The sequence below is a fragment of the Pristis pectinata genome, chromosome 24 (genome assembly GCF_009764475.1).
Source record: "Pristis pectinata isolate sPriPec2 chromosome 24, sPriPec2.1.pri, whole genome shotgun sequence".
In the NCBI taxonomy this organism is placed as follows: domain Eukaryota; kingdom Metazoa; phylum Chordata; class Chondrichthyes; order Rhinopristiformes; family Pristidae; genus Pristis; species Pristis pectinata.
Window position 1 is genome coordinate 2,000,181 of NC_067428.1, and position 17,108 is coordinate 2,017,288.

Here is a 17,108-nt window from a genome sequence, read left to right on the forward strand (position 1 = left end):
GTCCCCATTTGCCTATGTTTGGCCCCTATCCCTCTAAACCTTTCCTAGCCACGTTCCTGTCCAAGCGTCTTTTAAATGTTGTAATTGTACCCGCCGCTGCCACCTCCTCTGGCAGCTCGTTCCACACACCCACCGCTCATCCCTAATCCCTATCCCAGCTCTGTAGTGGAAGAATCCCATTAGTCCGGCAGTCCTGTTCTTTTCAAAAGCCCAGGAATCACTCCATTTCATGGATGTAAATTGTTTCCTTTGAAAGTTCTTATTGGATATGCTTCCCCTTTCTGTTCAAGCAGTGAGTTTCAGGTCTCAGGATCTCACTGCATTAAATGAGTCACCTCATTCCTTGGATTTTTTGCCATTGATCTTAAGTCTGGGTCTCGTGGTCACAAGCACTGCGGCCGATGGAAGCAGGTTCTTACCCTGTTCTGTGTTACCTCGTCAGAACCTTGAACATCTCACGTCAATGTTTTGATCTGACCTCCACGTCCCCTCGGGGGGGATTCTTTCGATTAGATGCGATCGTTTCTAATGCTTGGAGCCACCTCACTCGTGTGCAGTTATCGGAGAGCCGTACTAACTCTGTCCCTGCAATTCCACAGCAATGCTCGGGATCGCTCTGTGCACAGCACGGCCTGGAGCAGTGCAGCTGTGGTTCCCTGTCCCCTGAAGAGGAGTGTCACCTCTGCTGCCAGCTGTCAGGTAGGTGGGGGTGCAGAGGAGGGAGGAGGGGTAAAGCGGGTGTGGGGAAGAGCGGGGATGGTTGTGAGGGGTGCTCTGGTGTGGATGGGGGGGGAACTGGTGGGAGGTGAGGGGGCGGAGAGCTGACGGAGGGAATCAGGGACCAGGCAATGGAGAATGTGAAGATGCCCTTCAGCAGGACGAGGGTGACCCTCAGCTCTGACCCGAGGGTGACCTCAAGAGAGCCGATGTTGTGGAGTGGGGACTTAAGGAGCAGGGCCAAGGGCAGGGGGTGATGAGAGGGGTCATGTGTGGGTGGGGGAGGAAGAGGGCATGCGCCAGATACAGCTGGGTAACTGTGGGTCAGTGTAGGCCACTGTGGGACAGTGTGGGTCAGTGTGGGTCAGTCTAGGCCAATGTGGGTCAGTGTGGGTCCGTGTGGGTCAGTGTGGGACAGTGTGGGTCAGTGTGGGGCAGTGTGGGACAGTGTGGGACAGTGTGGGTCAGTGTGGGTCAGTGAGGGTCAGTGTGGGACAGTGTGGGACAGTGTGGGTCAGTGAGGGTCAGTGTGGGACAGTGTGGGTCGGTGTGGGGCAGCGTGGGTCGGTGTGGGGCAGCGTGGGTCAGTGTGGGTCGGTGTGGGACAGTGTGGGTCAGTGTGGGTCAGTGTGGGACAGTGTGGGACAGTGTGGGACAGTGTGGGTCAGTGCGGGACAGTGTGGGTCAGTGTGGGTCAGTGTGGGACAGTGTGGGTCAGTGTGGGTCAGTGCGGGACAGTGTGGGTCAGTGTGGGACAGTGTGGGACAGTGTGGGTCAGTGTAGGACAGTGTGGGTCAGTGAGGGTCAGTGTGGGACAGTGTGGGTCAGTGTGGGACAGTGTGGGACAGTGTGGATCAGTGTGGGTCAGTGAGGGTCAGTGTGGGACAGTGTGGGACAGTGTGGGACAGTGTGGGTCAGTGTGGGACAGTGTGGGTCAGTGTGGGTCAGTGAGGGTCAGTGTGGGTCAGTGTGAGGCAGTGTGGGTCAGTGTGGGGCAGTGTGGGACAGTGTGGGTCAGTGTGGGTCAGTGTGGGTCAGTGTGAGGCAGTGTGGGACAGTGTGGGTCGGTGTGGGTCAGTGTGGGTCAGTGTGGGTCGGTGTGGGTCGGTGTGGGTCAGTGTGGGTCAGTGTGAGGCAGTGTGGGGCAGTGTGGGACAGTGTGGGTCAGTGTGGGTCGGTGTGGGTCAGTGTGGGTCAGTATGAGGCAGTGTGGGACAGTGTGGGTCGGTGTGGGTCAGTGTGGGTCAGTGTGAGGCAGTGTGGGACAGTGGGGGTAAGTGGGGTCACTGGCTCCACCCAGGGCAGGTTTTGGTAGGAAGTGGAAGGAGTTACTGGAACTTTCTGTCAGTGTGAACCTGCTGCAACAGTTGGAGCTCCCAGCAGGGACCTCGGCTCCCTGCTACCTTGCTGGATATCCTCACCCAGACATCACATCCCCTGGTGCTGTGTTTTCAGACCTCAATCCTGATTCCCCAGAACATGGGACTTCTGCACAAATCACAAAGTTCACAGTTTGACCCAGCACTTCTGGTTGTAACCACACACGTCCAACTTTTGCTGGGAGTGACAGCACGGAGCACTGGCTCCCGGTGTTCAGTGAGCACTGGCTCCCAGTGTGCACAGAGAAGAGCGATGCCAGCTGTTGTACATCACCCATCTGGAGCACTGGGTGAAGAAATCTGGATCACACTTTTCTATTTTCGAAAGGTTGTTGGGCAGTCCCGGTGACTTCCTGCACCATGTTATGGGAGAATGTTAATAAATAGCAGCAGGAGAAGGAGCAGGAGGTTTTCAGACAGGTTGCAGTTAAGGAAGAGAGCACAAGGTGGTCTGAGGTTGTAGAAGTACTGGAGGGTGAACAGAGGATGAACCTGCCAGTTACAGAGATCAGAAAGGCCAGTGGAATGCTGGGCGATACGTCCACAGGAGTGGAACACAGGGGTGGCTGAGATGTTACAGCTGGCACAACCACTTCACTGGAATTTCGCAGGTTAAATTGTAAGGGTAGGCAGAGAGAGAATATTTCCATTGGTCGTGCATCTGGGAAGTGGGAGATTGAGCCAGAAGTGAAATTGGAAACACCTCCACTCGCCAAGGGTGGCAGAAATTTGGGACACTCTCTGTAGATGCCAATGATGCAAGTTATGTTGTTAAACATTAATTCACAGGGATGGGGACTCACTAACTGAAGGTTTTTGGGAATATGAGGAATCGGTAGTTACATTACAAGTCAGGTCAGGTTACCAGTGATCTCATGGAATGGTTAAAGAGCCAACTGCTCTTCCTACCTCTTTCTGGCCTCTCCTGTCTTGTGGGATGCCTACATTCATCTGTGGTCAGCATTAAAATCTCAGCATCTGTTTTCCAATGCTGCCCGATATAATCCATGTGGAACCCTGCAGAAGTAAGCCAGTCAGCCCACTTTGAGGTAGCTCTCCCAATGGTCCATTCCTAGCTCTGTAACATTGTGGTTGAATCTGCTTCCAGCTTCCTTCTGGGCAATGCGATCCACACAAAAACAAATCCAGTTGATATTTTCCCAGTCTCAGTTCAGGTAATGGCACAGGGCAGCGGTGAGCAAGGATCAGCTACCCACAGGGGAGGATCCACACTTGGGTAACTAAGATTATAAAGTGTAAATGAGGGACTGAGGGTCCAATACGGCATTGAACATGCTCTTTGCTGCCCTAAAGCTTGTGTAGTTCAAGGCCACAAATGCTCTCACTCAGGGCGAGGGCATTTGTCACCCTACCCCGAGGAGCAGCCCCCTGTGAACAGGAGGCCTGCTCTGGTGAAGACTGCCCGATCACTCCCACCCGCAGAGTTTGATGTGGGAAGTGGCTTCAGTTGGGTGCTCTTTAAGTGGTCTTTCCTTGGACCCTCAACCTCCTGATGGGATCCCTCCCCCTGCTACATCTTGTTCATCCATCATCCTGACCTGATTGGTTTTGGGTTGTAGACAGTCACTGGTACATACCCGAGGTCACATTGTTCACTATGCAGAGAGGGCAGCACAGTGGCGCAGCGGGTAGGGCCGCTGCCTCACAGGTCCAGAGACCCGGGTTTGATCCTGAGCTCAGGCGCTGTCTGTGTGGAGTTTGCACACTCTCCCTGTGACCGGGTGGGTTCCCCTTGGGTGCTCTGGTTTCCTCCCGCACCCCAAAGACATGTAGGTTGATTGGTTAATTGGCTGCTGTATATTCGCCCCGGTGTGTGGGTGAGGGGCAGGAGTTGGTGGGAATGTGGGGGGAATAAATGGGATAAATGGGTGCTTGATGGTCAGTATGACCCGGCCAAAGGGCTGGGTGGGCTCCCGACGTTCCCATGGGACGGGCACTGACCCGACCTGTGTGATTGCAGGTGAGGCTCGCTCGTGTGCCAGCTCCTCCTCAGCCCTCCTGCAGCAGTACTTCAACAGGACCCTGCTCACCCTGCCCCCAGGCTCACCCTGCAAGAAGAAGCAGGGATACTGCGACAAGTTCAGCAAGTGCCGCTTGGTTGATGATGACGGGCCCATTGCCAGACTGAAAAACACCATCTTCGATCCCAGCGAGTTTGAAGGCATTTCCGAGTGGATGAAGGTGAGGGTCAGGGTAAAATCCAAATGTTCAGACGTTTGTTGGGCCGATGGTGTTGCAGTGTGTGTGTCAACGGGTTCCGCCCTCTGGAGTCTGTAGTGGAATGACTGCGTGTCTGGCCCTCGCCCTCTGTCCTGCTCAGCACAGAGTCTGGGGCAGTCTCTGGTCTTACCGATCCCGCAGACTGTCAACATGTATCACCACGCATGAAGTGTACCATCTGGTGTTTCTGCTTCGTTTTCTGAATGTTCTTCAAACACTCCGAACATCTTGCCCTCACCAGTTCCAGCTCCGTGAGGGATTCCATCACTTCTCCACCTTTGTCCAAAAGCAAAATACCACAGATGCAGGAAATCTGAACTAAGATGCTGGAAACACTCAGCAGGTCAGGCAGCATCTGTGCGGAGAGAAGCAGGGCTAATGTTTCAGGTGGATGAGCGGCTCAGTCCTTGTGTGCACATTCCACATCAATGTTCATACAACAGAGCTCTCAGGGGTGGTGTTTCTTGCCCTGTCTGCTCCCAATATCCAGTCTGGATACCCTCCCACTCCCACAACTACCCTGACAACACTTCCTCCCAACTTGCTCCCTGGAAGGATCCATCCTCCCGCTCCCTCTTCTCTTACGCTGCCACCTTCCATACCGATCCTTCCCAAATGTTTTCCAACTGCCCACCCAAGGCTCCTGCTCCACCTACCTACAAGCCACGTCCGTCTGTTTGCAACACATCTGTTCCCCTTCCAACAGGTGTCCAGTGGTTTTCCGGCCTCAGCGCTGAGCTTGATGGGTTCTGATGCTGATTCCCATTTACATCTCACCGGGCCAGTCTCCCGTTCTTCACTTCTTCTATTACCCCACTTGGGCCTTGCAACAACAATCCTTTTGTTCTTTCACCTCCCTCCCTTCTCCCCCTTTCTGCATCCTGAAATTCCGATCAGTTGAGCTGCAGTGTGCGGTCACTGGCTCTCTCCACAGTTGCTGTCTGGCCTGTGAGTTTTTGCAGAACTTCTGTTTTTGATTTCTGTCAGTGTTGATGTTATTGGGCACTTTGCCCGCAGTGGTTAACCTCCCGCCATCATTGAGGGCTGGAGTCTGCAGACTTCACCTCCTCACAATGCAGGGCAGTCACTCTCTGAGGCTTCCTCACCCATCCCCAAGCCTGTGGTCGTTTCCCTACGAAACCAGAGCAGTCACAGAACTGGCCCGTCCCAGCACATTAACCGTCCTATGGTCTGGCTCACTCATCGCACATCACACATTTCCACCCCACCCATGTGTCTCACTCTGGACCGCCGTGGAGGAGTGTCAGGGGCTGCACACTACGTTCACCAACAGTCCGACAGGCAGTGAGCCATCAACTGCATCACGTTCCCACTGGGCTCCCCTGAAGCAGCCGGTCTCCGTCAGTACACAAGGTGACCCCTGTCTGAATGAGCAGGTCGCTGCGGATCAGTCTCTGCCAGTTGAACAGACACATCACCGTCATGCATGTGAACTCTTTGTCTATGTTATGCACTCTCCAATTTCTTGCCCGACGTTTTCTGTTGACACATTGCTGCACTGCAGACAGTCTGAGGATCAAGTCTGTCCCCAACTCTGTTGTGTTATAGGAAGGGTCATCGCCAGGGTCCTCCTCAACTGCCTGTTCCCATTGGCTGAATATCTGCTCCTCCAATTTTGTCCATCGTACAGGGGCAGCACGACCACCACACCTGCCCCCACACAGGGGCAGCACGACCACCACACCTGCCATTCCCGACCATACTGAAGTCTTTGGCTCCAGCAGATGGGTGGATGGAAGCTTGTTTCCACCTAGAGTTTGCATTATGATGACATACAAGAGGTGATCCAACCAACAGGTCCCCAGCAGAGCCAATCTCAATGAAGACCAGTGTTAAACGAGGCCCCAACACTTTGCTGTTCTTCAGTTCTAACTAATTTCCCCTGGGCTTAGCTCTCATTTCCAGAATCAACCCCACAGCAACTACACTCCAGAATCAAAGTCAGCAGGCTGCAGTGTGTGGACAGCACTTGTGTTTGCTCACGCTCGGAGGCCGAGTCCAAGCCATTGTCAACTCAACCGTTGATGTCTAAGAGAGGATGGGTCTTAACATCCACAGGATGAAGGTGTCCACTGACCTGCCCCTGCTGAGGCTCCAACAGTAACGGTTCACAGCAAGGGCCTGGAAACATGGACCCCTTCCCCTATCTCGGAGCCCCTCCTGACCGATAAAATTCACCAGCAACTTCACTGCACCAGCACAGCCTTTGGTCAAGTGAGGAAAAGGGTGTTTCCAGAGTGAGAGTTGAGACATGGCACGAAACCCCTGGTCTCCTTGGCGGTGGTGTTTCCTGCCCTCCCGTGTAGTTCTGAGATAAGACTACCTACAGCAGGCATCTCAAGGCACTGAATCATAGAACATAGAACAATACAAGCCCTTCGGCCCACCATGTTGTGCCGACCTTTAAACCTCACCTAAGACTATCTAACCCCTTCCTCCCACATATCCCTCTATTTTAAATTCCTCCATATGCTTATCTAACAATCTCTTGAACTTGTCCAACGTATCAGCCTCCACCACCACCCCAGGCAGCGCATTCCATGCACCAACCACTGTCTGGGTGAAAAACCTCCCTCTGATATCTCCCTTGAACTTCCCACCCATTACTTTAAAGCCATGCCCTCTTGTATTGACCATTGGTGCCCTGGGAAAGAGGCGCTGGCTGTCCACTCTATCTATTCCTCTTAATATTTTGTTCACCTCTATCATGTCTCCTCTCATCCTCCTTCTCTCCAAAGAGTAAAGCCCCAGCTCCCTTAGTCTCTCCTCATAATCCATACTCTCTAAACCAGGCAGCATCCTGGTAAATCTCCTCTGCACCCCTTCCAATGCTTCCACATCCTTCCTATAATGAGGCGACCAGAACTGGACACAGTACTCTAAGTGTGGTCTAACCAGAGTTTTGTAGAGCTGCATCATTACCTCGCGGCTCTTAAACTCGATCCCATGAAAGCTAACATCCATAAGCTTTCTTAAACTACCCTATCCACCTGTGAGGCAACTTTCAGTGATCTGTGAATATGAAGTTCTCCAGATCCCTCTACTCCTCCACCCTGCCCAGAATCCTGCCATTAGCTTTGTGCTCTGCCTTGGAGTTTGTCCTTCCAAAGTGTACCACCTCACACTTCTCCGGATTGAAATCCATCTGCCACTTCTCAGCCCAGCTCTGCATCCTATCAATATCCCTCTGTAAGCTCCGACAACCCTCCACACTATCCACAACACCACTGACCTTTCTGTCGTCTGCAAACTCGTTAACCCACCCTTCTACCCCCTCATCCAAGTCATTAATAAATATCACGAAAAGCAGAGGTCCCAGAAACCGATCCCTGTGGGACACCACTAGTCACAGCCCTCCAACCTGAATGAACTCCCTCCACCACAACCCTCTGCTTTCTACAGGCAAGCCAATTCTGAATCCACACGGCCAAGCCTCCTTGGATCTCTTGCCCTCTGACCTTCTGAAGAAGTCTTCCATGTGGAACCTTGTCAAATGCCTTACTAAAATCCATGTAGACCACATCTACTGCACTACCCTCATCAATCTTCCTGGTCACCACTTCAAAGAAACCTATCAGGCTTGTGAGACATGATCTGCCCTTCACAAAGCCATGCTGGCTGTCCCTAATCAGACCATGATTCTCTAAATGCTCATAGATCCTATCTCTAAGAATCCTTTCAACAGCTTGCCCACCACAGACGTAAGGCTCACTGGTCTGTAATTCCCTGGACTATCCCTACTCCCTTTTTTGAATAAGGGGACAACATTTGCACCCTCCAATCCTCCAGTACCATTCCTGTGGACAACGAGGACTCAAAGATCCTAACCAACGGTTCAGCAATCTCTTCCCTCGCCTCATGGAGCAGCCTGGGGAATATTCCATCAGGCCCCGGGGACTTATCTGTCCTAATATTTTCTAACAGCTCCAACACATCCTCTCTCTCTTGATATCTACATTCTCTAGAACATTACCCTTACCAACACTGTCCTCTGCGTCATCAGGTCCCTTTCCTTGGTGAATACTGAAGAGAAGTATTCATTGAGAACCTCACCCACTTCCACAGCTTCAGGCACATCTTTCCCACCTTTGTCTCTAATCAGTCCTACCTTCACTCTCGTCATCCTTCTGCTCTTCACATAGTGAAAAAAGCCTTGGATTCTCCTTAACCCTACTCGCCAAAGCCTTTTCATGTCCCCTTCTCGCTCTCCCAGTCCCTTCTTAAGTTCCTTCCTTGCTACTCTATATTCCTCACGAGCCCTTTCTGATCCTTGCTGCTTACACCTTATGTATGCTGCCTTCTTCCTTCCTAACTAGTTGTTCCACCTCTCTCGTCACCCACGGTTGCTTCACCCTGCCATTCCTTCTCTGCCTCACCGGGACAAATTTATCCCTAACATCCTGCGAGAGATCCCTGAACAACAACCACATCCCCATAGGTACATTTCCCTTCAAAAATATCATCCCAATTTACACTCGCAAGTTCGAGCCTTAAGCCTCATAATTTGCCCTTCCCCAATTAAATATCTTCCCGTCCTCTTTGCTCCTATCCCTGTCCATGGACAATGCTAAAGGTTATGGAGCAGGGGTCACTGTCCCCCAAATGCTCACCCACTGAGAGATCTGTCACCTGTTCATTACTTAATACTAGATCTAATATGGCATTCCCTCTTGTTGGCCTGTCAACATACTGTGACAGGAATCCATCCTGGACACACTTAACAAACTCTGCCCCATCTAAACCTTTGGTACTAAGCAGGTGCCAATCAATATTGGGAAGTGAAGTCTCCCACGATAACAACCCTGTTATTTTGAATCTTTCCAGAATCTGTCTCCCAATCTGCTCCTCAGTATCTCTGCTGCGACTGGGGGGCCTATTAGAATAACTCCCAGTAGAGTAACTGCCCCTTTCTTGTTCCTAACTTCCACCCATACTGACTCTAGAGAGGATCTTCTACATTATCCACCCTTTCTGCAGCTGTAACAGTGTCCCTGACCAGTAGAGCCACCCCTCCTCCTCTTCTGCCCCCCTCCTATCCCTTTTAAAACACTGAAATCCAGGAATATTGAATATCCATTCCTGCCCTGGTGACAGCCAAGTGTCTGCAAGAGCCACAATATCATAGTCCCAGTGCTTATCCAAGCCCTCAGTTCATCACCCTTATTCCTGATACTTCTTGCATTTAAGTAAATGCACTTTAGCCCATCCACCTTACTACTTTTATACCCTTAAACTCTGCTTCTTCCTTCCTCAAATCCTCCCAAACTACCCTAGCAAACTGCCTGCAAGGATATTGGCCCCCCTCGAGTTCAGGTGTAACCCATCCACTCTGTACAGGTCCCACCTTCCCCAGAAGAAATCCCAATGATCCAAAAATCTAAAACCTTCCCTCCTGCACCAACTCCTCAACCACGCATTCATCTGTCGTCTCCTCCTATTCCTACCTTCACTATCGTGTGGCACTGGCAGCAATCCCGAGATTGTTACCCTTGAGGTCCTGTTCTTCAGCCTTCCGCCTAGCTCCCTAAACTCAATTTTCAGGACCTCATCCCCCTTCCTACCTATGTCGTTGGTACCAACATGTACCACGACTTCTGGCTGTTCTCCTTCCTGCACAAGAATGCTGTGGACCTGATCAGAGACATCCTGGACACTGGCGCATGGGAGGCAACATACCATCCAGGATTCTTGCTCATGTCCACAGAACCTCCTGTCTGCTTCCCTGACTATCGAGTCCCCTATCACTACTGCCCTCCTCTTCTCCTCATTTCCCTTCTGAGCAGCAGGACCAGTCCCAGTGCCAGAGACCTGGCTACTGCTGCTTGATCCTTGCAGGTCATCCCCCTCAACAACATCCAAAGTGGAATCCCTGTTATTGAGGGGAACAGCGTCGGGGGTCCTCTGCTCTATCTGCCTGTTCCCGTTCTCTTTCTCATGATGAAAGATATCATCGACACTCTCCTCCCAATCCACTGGAAGGATAAATGAGGCAACAGCAGCGTCGTCTCCCAGACCGACATCCCAAGCACTGAGACCCCGGTTACATACAGTTGCCTCAGATGGCACAGTGGGTGGGGAGTTACATGCCCGACACCAGGCTCCTATAGCTCTGAGCTCTGACATGGGAAGAGATTATAGGCAAACAGAGAAAAGGGTTCAAAGGCATTGAAGAGCACAGGGCCTGAGGGAATCAATCCCAGGTTATTGAGGCAAGCGGGGAGGTCGCTAGAGCCTGGAAAGAGATCTTTGTACCTTCTCTAGCCACAGGCGAGGTCCCAGAGGACAGGAGAATGACCAATGTTGTTCCCTTGTTTAAGAAGGGAAATGGGGATAATCCAGGAAATTATAGACTGGTGAGTCTCACGTCAGTGATAGAGAAGCTATTGGAGAGGATTCTTCGGGATAGGATTCACTTACCTCTGGAAGAACATGGGCTAATTATGGACAAGACAGCATGGCCTTATGTGGGGCAGGTCATATCTTACAAACTTGATTGAGATTTTTGAGGAGGTGACCAAGGTGATTGACAAGCATCAGGCAGTGGATGTTACCTACATGGATGTTAGTCAGGTGTTTGTCAAGGTTCCTCGTGGTAGGTTGATCTGGAAGGTGTGGGATCCATGGTGGACTGGTAGTTTGGATTCAGAATTGGCTCATCCATAGAAGACAGAGGGTAGTGGTGGAGGGGTGTTATTCTGGCTGGAGGTCTGTGACCAGTGGTGTTCTGTAGGGATCAGTGCTGGGACCTCTGTTGTTTGTGATATATATAAATGAATTGGACAAAACTGTAGATATTAGTAAGTTTGCAGGCGACACAAGATCTGGTGAAGTTGAGGACAGTGTAAAGGGCTGTCAAAGGATACAGCACAATATAGTTCAGTTACAGATATGGGCGGAGAAATGACAGATGGAGTTTAATCCGAGCAAGTGTGAGGTGTTGCACTTTGGGAGGTCAAATGTAAGGGGAAACTGTACAGTTAATGGCAGGGTCCTTAACAGCACTGATGTACAGAGGGATCTTGGGATCCATGTCCATAGCTCCCTGAAAGTGGGAATGCAAGTAGATAGAGTGGTAAAGAAGGTGTACGGCATGCTTGCCGTCATCACTAGCGGTACAGAGTATAAGAGTCAGGAAGTCATGTTGCAGCTGTATAAAACTTTGATTAAGCTATACATGGAGCATTGTGTGCAGTTCTGGTCCCTCCATTACAGGAAGGACGTGGAGGCTGTGGAGAAGGTGCAGAGGAGGTTCACCAGGATGCTACCTGGATTAGAGGATATGAGCTATAAGGAGAGGTTGGACAAACTCAGGTTGTTTTCTCTGGAGCATCGGAGGCTGAGAGGAGACCTGATAGAGGTTTATAAGATCATGAGAGGCATAGATAGAGTAGACAGTCAGTCTTTTTCCCATGGTCAAAATGTCTAATACTAGAGGGCATAGGTTTAAGGTGAGAGGGGGAAAGTTTAAAGGAGATGTGCGGGGCAGGTTATTTACATAGAGCAGTGGGTGCCTGGAATGTGTTGCCAGGGGTGGGGGTGGAGGAAGATACAAAAGAGACATTTAAGGGGCAGTTAGACACATGAATATTGCAGGGAATGGAGGGATGAGAACCATGTGCAGGCAGAAGGGATTAATTTAATTTGACATCATGGTCAGCACAGACATGGTGGGCCGAAGGGCCTGTTCCTGTGCTGTTCTGTCTCTGTTCTATGTGCTCAATGCCTTCTTCAAAAAATGCAGCGTCCCACTGACTTCTGGAAACTCTGGCCCACCACTGCTGCAGATGGAGACGGAGCATTCCGGGTAGTGTCGAGAGCCTTAGTCCATGCACTGGGAGCCCACAGAGACCCAGTGGAGAGGTGGGTAGGGGCTTTCCACCCCACAAACTCCCACCCACCGGCCCACTCCATCAGCAATGTCACAGTCTGTAGGTCTCATCAACCGCCATAGAGTGAAGCAAATCATTCTCAGGAGAAGAGATGTACTCCAGTCCTGGTTATTCTAAATGGTGTTAATGTCCCATCTGTAAGGCAGCATATCAGAAAACTGCACTCTGTCCTCTAACTCCTCCCGAACTATATCTGGTATTCATTTATCATGACTACCGCCCGGTGGCTCTGACATCCACCATCATGAAGTGCTTTCAGAGGCTGGTCATGGCACACATCAGCTCCAGCCTCCCAGACAACCTCGACCCACTGCAATTTGCCTACCGCCAGAACAGGTCTACGGCAGACACCATCTCCCTGGCCCTACACTCATCTCTAGAGCATCTGGACAGTAAAGATAACTATGTTAGACTGTTGTTTATTGACTATGGCTCCACCTCCAATACTATAATTCCAAGCAAACTCATCACCAAACTCCAAGATCTAGGACTCAACACCTCCCTCTGCAACTAGATCCTTGACTTCCTGACCAACAGACCGCAATCAGTGAGGATAGGCAGCAATACCTCTAGCACGCTTATTCTCAGCACTGGTGCCCCACAAGGCTGCGTCCTCAGCCCTCTACTCTACTCCCTATACGCTCACCACTGCGTGGCCAGATTCTGCTCTAACTCCATCTACAAGTTTGCAGATGATACCACCGTTGTAGGCCGTATCTCAAACAGCGATGAGTCGGAGTACAGGAAGGAGATAGAGAGCCTAGTGCCATGGTGTTATGACAACAACCTTTCCCTCAATGTCAGCAAAACAAAAGAGCTGGTCATTGACTTCAGGAAGGGGGTCGGTGCACATGCTCCTGTCTACATCAATGGTGCTGAGGTCGAGAGGGTTGAGAGCTTCAAGTTTCTAGGAGTGAACATCACCAATAGCCTGTCCTGGTCCAACCACGTAGATGCCACGGCCAAGAAAGCTCACCAGCACCTCTACTTCCTCAGGAGGCTGAAGAAATTTGGCATGTCCCCTCTGACCCTCACCAATTTTTATCGATGCATCATAGAAAGAATCCTATCTGGATGCATCACGGCTTGTAACGGCAACTGCTTTGCCTGGGACCGCATGAAATCAAAGAGAGTTGTGGACACAGCCCAGCACGTCACGGAAACCAGCCTCCCTTCCATGGACTCTGTCTTTACCTCTCGTTGTCTTGGTGAAGCAGCCAGCATAATCAAAGACCCCACCCACCCCAGACATTCTCTCTTCTCCCCTCTCCCATCGGGCAGAAGATACAAAAGCCTGAAAGCATGTACCACCAGGCTCAAGGACAGCTTCTATCCTGCTGTTATAAGAATGGTCCCCTTGTAAAACAAAGTTTTTCACTGTACCTCGGTACATGTGACAATAATAAACCAATTTACCAATTTATTCCCTGCCCTGATTCCTTAAACCTTGCACGTGTAGACTTCAGCGTCACACACCAAAGGGACCTTTCTGGCAGGGGTGGAGTGACCACGGGTGGCATGTGGGTGGTGTTGTGATGTGGAACGGTGCAGGGAAGGATGGAGTGCCGAGAGTTCGAGCTGTCAGTCACTGGCTGTGGCCACTCCAACCAGGAGCAGCTCACGGTGACAATGGCCCTGGGCACTGCCGCTTGGCTCCTTCTCCCAGCTCTGGTTCAGGTTCAGAAGGATGTTTCACCACCAGGGAAGTGGTTGCCGGTGTGTGATGGTGCCTCATGTGGAATCTCCCTCTGCCCTGTCTGCAGGAACACTGGTGGGCTGTTCTCCTCGGCATCCTGACCCTCGGAGCACTGATGGCGAGTACGGTGTTTATCTTCGGAAAGACCTTGGACAGCGAGAAAGGTGACATTAAGACATCCTGATGGTTACTGCATCCAGTCCCATCTACAGCAGCAGCCTGAGCCTTTCCCTGAGTCTGTATGGCCAGAACTGCCACACCCACAGGGAATGGGGAGTGGGACTCCCTCATGCAGGACAAGGTCTAAGGACATGCTCAGCAACTACACAGTGGCAGGCAGCAGCAGTGGCACAGCGGGTTGAGCCGCTACCTCACAGCTCCAGAGACCTGGGTTCAATCCTGACCTCCGGTGCTGTCTGTGTGGAGTTTGCACGTTCTCTCTGTGGGTTCCCCCCGGGAGCTCCGGTTTCCTCCCACACCCCAACGGCATGCAGGTTGGTAGGTTAATTGGATGCTGTAAATTATCCCCAGTGTGTAGGTGAGTATTAGAATCCATGAAGAGTTGATGGGAATGTGGGGATGATGTGGGGACTCTGTGCCCAGCTGTCAGTGGTGAGAGCTGCAGCCCAGGGCACTGAGTTCCTGATGCGTATCAATGACTCAGAGATAGGTGTGTGGAATTTCAATATTTACAGACTCCACAGAATTTGTAGGTGGTCATTGAGAATAGTGACGTTCACCAGAGGATGCGGATAGGGCAGTGGAACGTGGGCAGTGGAACGTAATGCAGGGACGAGTGCGGTGATACGTTGTGGCAGAAGGAATGAGGTGAAATGATACAAACAAGGTGGTGGCGTTCAGGGTGCAGGGACGGAGAGGGCTGGGCACACACGTGAATAAATGCTGGGGGGGGGGTCGCAGGACGTTGAGAGAGCAGTCAGCAAAGCCCTGTGAACCCAGCGTCCCAAACCTGTGTTGGGCCTGCACGGAGCTCTGTCTGGGGAGGCCACACTGATCACCAGCCCTAAGGGTGGGAAGGTCCCACGGATGGTGCAGAAGGACTGGCTCTGGGATGTGGGATTCCAGCTCTCAGCTCCGGCTGAAGGTGTCAGGTCGTTCTCTGGAGGGCGAAGGTGGAGGGGGGATCTGACGGAAACATGACCGTTGTTGGGTTGGTGGGGGGAGGTTAACCAGGACAGTTAATCCCATGAGTAAATGGTTAAAGGAGGGTGGTAGCCAGCTGTAAAGAGATGGGTAAAGGTACAGGAGTGATTGAAGAGAAGAATTTAAACCAGGTGAGAATGATCTGGGACAGAGGTGGTGGAAACGGAATCAATCCGGATGTTCAGAGGGAGTTGGGGAGACACTGGAGCAGATATAAGCTCCAGGGAAAGGACAGGGTAAGGGCAGCTGGCGGGGATAGTTGGCTCCACTCTCTGTTACCCCAATACCCCACTCCCTAAGCTCTCTTTATCCCCCTGCTTTGTTACTCCAATCCCACTCACTCCAATTCCCCCATTCCCTGATACCCCGTTTATTCTCTAAAGGACTCTCCCTCTTACTCCACTCCCTCTTACCCCACTCCCTGATACCCCATCCCTCCCACTCCCCGTCCTAACCCTATTGTGTGACTCTGTGAGCCCATTCTGCCTGTCCCATGGGTCCACTCCCCCATTCAGTCTCCCTGTCCTGTGGGCAAGCTGCTGAGTGCAGTGCAGACTGTTCCGGGAGTGTTAATCTGATTGTAACTGGGATCAGAGCCCACGGTTACTGAGCATTCGGTCTGTGGGGCCTGAGGAAGGACTTCAGAATGATTGTGTCAGCTGTTGAAGGCTTGGGGTTTACAAATGTAGCCGGGGCCATTCCTCCAGTGGGGGCAGGAAGCTTTGGTGGTAGTTGTCTCTCAACCCCTAAACAGTGGAAACCACAAACTCGAGGTACATGGGGGCTGCAGTGATCTTGGGGGCTTTGCGTGCTGTCTATGGTGAAGGTAGAAGCCACACAGGGTCACTGGTGAGGAGAAAGGCTGTGGCTGCACGGCAAAAGCAGGGAGACAGTTTCTTCATGATTATTGCAGCCTTGTCAACCTCTGTCCAACCTACACACATGTCAGGAACAGTGAGGAGCATGAAGACGTGGTGTGTGAGGGCTGGATTCCTAGACTGGTCTGCTGAGGAGCCAGTGAGGGATCAGCAATTCTATGTCTGGTGTTGTGTAATGAGGAAGGGTCACTAAAACACAATTCCATTGAAACATTGAGTCACAGCACTTCCCATTGGCTCAACGTGCCTCAACACTGGAGGGTGAAAGTGTTGGTTCCTTTTGTGTCCTGGTCCCCAACAGTCAGCTAAGACCAGTCCATTGGTCAGCCAAGGCCAGTCCACCAGTGGTCAGTCAAGACCAGTACAACAGTGTTCAGCCAAGGCCAGTCCTCGCACAGCAGTAGCTGGAGCCTGGCCTCACTGCCAGTGGTCAGCAGTGTGAGATTCCCGGCCTCGATCAGCAGGCTGTGCATGGAACGAGTCCACGGAATGTGAGTGGATGCTCTGTGGGCAGATGGAGCAAGAAGCGGGATGATGCGCTGAGAACTCGAGGTGTAGTCGAGGAGGACAGACCAGGAGGTGATTCATGAGGAAGGCCAGTGGCCCAGAGTCCGCTGTCAGCAGCAGCCCTCACTGTTCCCTTTCCCCGTTCTTGCTTTGCAGGGCAGCCGATGACTGAACTACAAACCTTCCGTGGCCGGGCCGACGTAATGTGATTGATCATCTGATGGACTGCGGGGGCTTCCACAGATAACGACACCCTCCGATCACTGGACCAACCGTGTCTCAAAGCTGCAACACCCCTCAAACAGAGGTTCCAAATCACCCTGCGGCCGGCCTGGGAAAGACGTTCAGGGCAACGGGGAAGGAAGGGAGAAACAGGACTATGGGATTTTCTCCAAGGAGCTGGTGTGGATTTGACAGGACAAATGGCTTCAATGTGCACTGTAGCAGTTCTACGCCTCTATAACATGATATGCAGTTACTCAGAAATGTAAATGATTGGAAGTAGATCCACACCATCCCCACAGGTAGATGTTCGCCATTTCCCAAAGCTTCTATTAAACTTCGACATCTTTTCTTTTGGAGTCAGACTTTCATACATCATGGGAATAGACCCTGC

General features: G+C 51.7%; 2 protein-coding genes and 1 long non-coding RNA gene across 9 annotated transcripts in view; 2 read left to right on the forward strand and 1 right to left on the reverse strand.

Moving 5' to 3' along the window:
• The window catches only part of si:ch1073-396h14.1 (disintegrin and metalloproteinase domain-containing protein 10), a 177,162-nt gene extending 160,098 nt beyond the window's left edge, over window positions 1-17,064 (forward strand). For 2 of the 5 annotated variants that reach the window (XM_052037885.1, XM_052037888.1), the window contains exons 13-16: window positions 600-699; window positions 4,078-4,298; window positions 14,011-14,107; window positions 16,649-17,064. In XM_052037885.1, coding sequence (XP_051893845.1) covers window positions 600-699; window positions 4,078-4,298; window positions 14,011-14,107; window positions 16,649-16,701 — 471 coding nt within the window. In that variant the 3' untranslated portion in view covers window positions 16,702-17,064. The remainder of the gene's footprint in view (window positions 1-599; window positions 700-4,077; window positions 4,299-14,010; window positions 14,108-16,648) is intronic. The other 3 variants (XM_052037887.1, XM_052037886.1, XM_052037890.1) reach the window with 3 other exon arrangements.
• Window positions 1-17,108, forward strand: part of LOC127582547 (lipoprotein lipase-like) — a 140,591-nt gene that overhangs the window by 76,061 nt on the left and 47,422 nt on the right. The window lies entirely within an intron of this gene.
• Window positions 1-17,108, reverse strand: part of LOC127582549 (uncharacterized) — a 118,113-nt gene that overhangs the window by 51,219 nt on the left and 49,786 nt on the right. The gene's annotated exons all lie outside the window — the stretch shown is intronic.